Consider the following 6,214-nt stretch of genomic DNA (forward strand, 5'->3'; position numbering starts at 1 on the left):
TCATTGAGAAGAAACTTATAAAGATGCAATAAATATATTAAATAAAATTTCAATTTCAAAATAAATTTTCTGTTAAAATACTAAATAGCAGTTCGTGAAACACAAGATCAAATGTATTAATTGACAGTCCCTCAAATTAAAAGTACTATATAAGAGTCTCTCCTACTTCCCATACTAGCCAAGAGGGAAGAACAAAAAAAAACAAAACCAGAAATAGAGAATTGAAAATGGCATCCTTTTTTGGTAGCTGTTTCATGCTAGTTTCTCTTGTATTCATGTTCATGTTGATTGGTCCCTCCTTTGCTAAACAACAAACTAAGCTCAAGCAAATATGTTCTAAGACTATTGATCAGCATGAGTGCATAAAGCTTATGAAATCTGATTGGCGTACATCAGTTGCTGATATTCGTGGCCTAACTGAGATTGCAATTGACTTAGCATCCTCTAAGGCTAGGGACATTCTTGGGGTTCTTAATTCTCCTTATGATAACAGATATGATGCATGGAAGGACAGATACAACTCATTCACAGACCGATATGGCTCGTGTTACAAAAATTATCAGGATGCCATTAGAAACCTTGAACAAACCAAGAAACTCTTCTATGATGGTGACTATAACCGCATAGCGGTTCAAGTGAATGATGCTAAGAAAGAAGTTCGTGATTGCAAAAATCAATTTGAAAATTCAGCAAATTACTCATCTGACCGCAGAAGATGGAATAAGGAATTTGAAATTCTTTGCGATGTAATCAAGGTTTCTTCTAAATCATTGTATGACGATTCATATTCTTCATTTACTCGGCTTCCATGAATCCAAGACTCGGCAATCCTAAAAGGAATCGAGTATGAACTTGGAGCTTGAAATCATGGCTGTAGGTGAAATGTTTTGCACCTTTAGCAGTGGAGGTTTTTTTTTTTTTCTTTTTTCAATTGACTTTGAAATGGATTTGAGAAGATTGAATCATATGGTACTACTAGTAGTATTGAACTCAATTAATTAGGGTGTTGGCTATCATGATAAACTAATGAATCAAAGTTTTTATAAATATTAATTATTAGATTACATTTTTTAATTAAAAGTTTAATTTAAAGACATTGCAAATATATAATTTGGTATACAAAATCACTCATGTAGTAGAAATTAAATTATATAGTGAACGTGTTAAAAAATAACCTACTTACTGTTAGAGTGAGTTTCTTAAAATATAAAAAATTGATATTGTATCATGCTAAAATACAATTTTGCTATGATTGAAATAGCACAATATATTAGAGATGGTCTAACTTACCAATTTTCACACCGTATTTGGATTAAAAATTAAACTGGAAATTTGATGAGCAAAAGAAACAGAAAGAGAAAAAAAAAAAAAAAGCTTAAAAATGTGAACAGTTCGGATCATCAAAATGGATGAATGGATGAAAGGGTTAACGATATTTGATTAATTTGATTGTTTGCAAGTATGTTTTACTCAATGTACTTTAAAATGTGAACGGTTCAGATTATCAAAATGGACTCCAAAATAAGCCGATTTGACTGTACAACAGTGGCTGCTATGCTGTCACGACCCCAAACCGCCCCTAGTAGTTTGGTGCCGTGATGGCCAGTAATCCGTAATTACCGAAGGCCAACCTTTCAAAACTTAACACAATCAGAGTACGAATATAGGGGGCTCACAAATGCGGAAGCGATAAATCAATTACAAGCGGTCCATAAGAGCTGTGCGTAGATTAAAGCAGTGCCAAACATTTCCAATTAACTTCACAATTTAAATACAACAAGGTACAAAAATACATGTTACATCTTGATCAAAAGGCTTCTCGAGCCGACATATACAAAATACAGCTAATACAAGTCAAGAAGCATGATTTTCAAGAATTCGCCGACATGCAAAACAGGGCATTGCCGACGTAAATACAAAGTAAGGCCGACGAATACACGAATCCAAACAAGTATCCCAACGAACTAGGCGTCGCCGCCGTCCTGCTCATCACCTACATATATATAGAGGGGTGAGTACAAAACTCAGTGAATGGTACTAAAAATAAAGGTTTTACATGAATAAAGCCGAGGTCCTTCAAAACGAAACACACCAAAACTTTAGCAAGGCAAGTGATGAACCGTATTCATCGTTAAATATCGTAACATCGGCGAGACAAGGGATGAACCGTATTCATCATCAAATATCGTAACATCGGCGAGACAAGGGATGAACCGTATTCATCATCAAATATCGTAACATCGGCGAGACAAGGGATGAACCGTATTCATCATCAAATATCGTAACATCGGCGAGACAAGGGATGAACCGTATTCATCATCAAATATCGTAACATCGGCGAGACAAGGGATGAACCGTATTCATCATCAAATATCGTAACATCGGCGAGACAAGGGATGAACCGTATTCATCATCAAATATCGTAACATCGGCGAGACAAGGGATGAACCGTATTCATCATCAAATAACAAAAGCTGTACGATCCGTAATCGCTTGGTCAAAAGTATTGCGAAAGTTTAGAGTCCTCCAATACAAGGGACTTGTGCACTTGGTACCGCGAAAGTTTAGAGTCCTCCAGTACAAGGGACTTGTGTTACTTAGGCCCGTAGCCCGATTTAACAAGGACCGTATCCTTTCCAAAGATGGCATCAAAACAAGGAGTATACTTGACTCATCAAACAAGAGCTATTTATTCATGCTATCAAATATTTTCGTCAAACAAGCAAGCAAGATTTATCAAAACGAGTATAACATAGCTTTATCAATAATACCACTCACCTAGTTCTTCAGGTGTAGACTCGAAGCAAATATCAAGGACCTACAATCACATGGCAAGTCACATTCTCAAAGCAAGCTCCAAATACATGCAAATGATCTCGGCATTCTTGCCAGATCCAAGTCAAAGACAAAGCAAAACAAGCTGGGAGTTTAATCACTGCTCCCGCTCATAAAAACGCACCGGGTACTGACCAGGATTAAGCCGAGGTCCCGTTAAACAAAGTCAGGAAAAACCCGGGTTTCCTTTGAAGAATATGAAGAACATGATCATTGAAAGATGGATGCAAGCTCACAACTTGTTACAAAAATCTGAGTTTCATGCCAAGAGTTCAAAATAGGGACCTGGGTACCCGTTCAAGAAAGTCATGCAAGAACAACCACAAAAACATGGTTTTCGTTCCAAACTCTTCGATCAAAATGGGACTTTGTTCAAGAACACATGAAAAACCATTTTCTCTTTCTAAAACCAACTTCAAAACGATGCATGACATGCAAAACAAATCCGATCATGCAATGCAACTAGATGATCAGCAAGAACAACCAAAGGAGATCAAGATTCTAACCTCAAAACTCGGATCTAACGGTTCAAGCCACAAAGATCAAGCTTGGAAGACTACTCTCACTCAAGAACTCTTCTTCCTCCTCTCTAGAGCTTCTCTCTCTAAAACAAAGATTTGAGACAAGAAATGATTTGTTTCAAGGTCTGTCGGCTGCCTTAACAAACAGCTCGGACACGTGGCATTACCGGGTTGGTTCAGCTCCAAAAAGGTGATTGATGGACAAGACAAGCCTCTGACAAAGCTTATGCAGCAAGCTCGGGTAAGACACATCGGCAACAAGATGACATCGGCTCAAAACAAGGATCCAACAACGGGATGGAAAAACATCGGTTAGGGAGGACGACGCTTGACTAAGCTGTGCCACACCTTGGCCGGGGTGCGCCACATCTCGGCCTAGGCCATACCTGCCTGCGGACAAGGTTCAAGTGCAAAACATCTCGGCAATGAATGCCCGAGGTGAAGATGGGGTTGAACAAGATCTCAAGATGGTTCTAAGTACAAAGGGTCAAAGGCGGACTAAGCTCAGGATGATCTCGGCTACACACACACACTAAGCAAGGAACAAAATCATGCAAGCAACTTAAGCAAATCAAGCCAAGATAAAACCTTTAAATTAACATAAGCGGCAAGACCATGCAAGAATGTACGCAAATATGGCAAGAGCAGGGTGAGGGTTGTCACATCCTACCCCCCTTAAAGAAGTTTGGTCCCCAAACTTAGATTACCTTGTTCCCAGAACAACTCCGGATAACGGACTCTCATGTCCTCTTCCTTTTCCCACGTGGCTTCTGTGCCATAATGCTCCTTCCATTCGACCTTTACCATCGGTATCGATCTGTTCCTCAATTGCTTCACTTGTCGGTCGATAATTCTCATTGGCCTTTCTTCGTAGCCCAGATTCTCATTAACTGCGATTTCAGAATGATCAATTACATGCAGTGGATCTCGGATGTACTTTCTCAACATCGAAACATGAAACACATTGTGGACTTGGCTCAAATCTGGCGGCAAAGCAAGTCTGTAGGCAACGGAATTAATTCTCTCAAGAATTTCAAATGGCCCAATATAGCGGGGTGCTAACTTACCTTTCTTTCCAAATCTGGAAACTCCTTTCATTGGTGAGACTTTCAGGAATACATGATTCCCAACTTCGAACTCTACCTCATTCCTTCTCTGATCGGCGTAGCTCTTTTGTCGGCTCTGGGCAGTTTTAATCCTCTGTTGGATAAGTTTAATCTTTTCTGTTGTCACTTGAATCAATTCGGGACCAAGCAAAGTTCTGTCCCCGACTTCGGTCCAACATATCGGCGACCTACATTTTCTTCCATACAAGGCTTCATACGGCGCCATGCCAATGCTAGCTTGGTAACTGTTATTGTAAGCGAATTCCACTAAAGGCAAATGTGTTCCCCAACTTTCTTGGAAATCCAATACACAAAGTCTCAGCATATCTTCGAGTGTCTGAATTGTCCTCTCTGTCTGCCCATCTGTCTGGGGATGAAAGGCTGTACTAAACCTCAGCTCGGCTCCGAAAGCTCTCTGAAGACTCTGCCAAAATCTAGAAACAAATTTAGGATCTCGGTCTGAAACAATTGATATCGGCACTCCATGAAGTCTGATAATCTCGTTCACATATAGCAAGGCAAGTTGATTGGCGTTGAAGGTAGCCTTAACGGGTAGAAAGTGTGCTGACTTAGTTAACCTATCCACAACAACCCAAATTGAATCCATACTCTTTGGTGTTCTCGGCAACCCAATCACAAAATCCATGGAGATGTGCTCCCATTTCCACTCAGGAATCGGCAAAGGTTGAAGAAGTCCTGCTGGTCTTTGATGTTCTGCCTTCACTTGCTGACAATGTAAACACTGGGACACAAATTCGGCTATTTCTCTCTTCATATTTGGCCACCAGAAGGTCTGTTTCATATCTTGATACATCTTGGTGTTCCCTGGGTGGACAGCAAACTTGGAACCATGAGCTTCCTGCAAAATCTTTTTCTTCAGCTCTGGAATGTCGGCCACACATAACCTTTCTTCAAACTTGAGTACTTGGTTTTCGATGGTATACCCTGGTCTCGGCTTCGTGTCAATCTCCTCGGAAATTTTCTTGAGGAAGTTATCCTCCATCTGTCTTGTCTTTACTTCATTAACGATAGTCGGTTCTGCTGACATCACGGTTAAACACGCCAAATTTCCATCTGACTTCCTGCTCAAAGCGTCGGCTACACTGTTGGCTTTACCGGGGTGATATTGAATTTGCATATCGTAGTCTTTTAACAACTCAAGCCACCTTCTCTGCCTCAAATTCAGTTCCTTCTGAGTGAATAGATATTTTAAGCTCTTATGATCTGTGAAAACCTGACAAGTAGCTCCATACAAATAGTGACGCCAAATCTTTAAAGCAAATACCACGGCCGCCAATTCTAAGTCATGGGTAGGATAGTTTTTCTCATGAGGCTTCAACTGACGAGATGCATAAGCTATAACTTTACCCTTCTGCATTAATACACAACCCAAACCCTTATGCGATGCATCACTATAGACATGAAACTCTTCGTTACCTGTTGGGAGTACGAGCACTGGCGCTGTAACTAACCTCGTCTTCAGTTCCTGGAAGGCTGACTCCCGATCTTTAGTCCATTCATACAGTGTTCCCTTCTGAGTCAGTTGCGTCAATGGAATTGCAATCCTGGAGAAATCTTTCACAAACTTTCTGTAATAACCTGCCAAACCCAGAAAACTACGAATCTCGGACACATTAGTCGGTCTCGGCCAATTCACTACGGCTTCGATTTTGCTAGGATCAACTGAGATACCCTCTTCACTAATCACATGACCTAAGAATGAGATAGTAGGAAGCCAAAACTCACACTTGT

At 40.2% G+C, this 6,214-nt stretch overlaps 1 protein-coding gene across 1 annotated transcript; it reads left to right on the forward strand.

Moving 5' to 3' along the window:
• Nucleotides 1-227: 227 nt before the first annotated feature.
• Nucleotides 228-812, forward strand: LOC145802691 (pectinesterase inhibitor-like). Its single transcript, XM_082895457.1, has one exon. It carries the CDS (start codon nucleotides 228-230, stop codon nucleotides 810-812), a length of 585 nt encoding a protein of 194 aa, XP_082751583.1.
• The last annotated feature ends 5,402 nt before the right edge of the window (nucleotides 813-6,214 follow it).

The sequence above is a fragment of the Camellia sinensis genome, chromosome 11, assembly GCF_055761805.1.
Source record: "Camellia sinensis isolate YWXY chromosome 11, ASM5576180v1, whole genome shotgun sequence".
Classification (NCBI taxonomy): domain Eukaryota; kingdom Viridiplantae; phylum Streptophyta; class Magnoliopsida; order Ericales; family Theaceae; genus Camellia; species Camellia sinensis.

Bases quoted from the DNA above. Each gene is read 5' to 3' on its own strand.
- LOC145802691 (XM_082895457.1), top strand. From the start codon at position 228: ATGGCATCCTTTTTTGGTAGCTGTTTCATGCTAGTTTCTCTTGTATTC.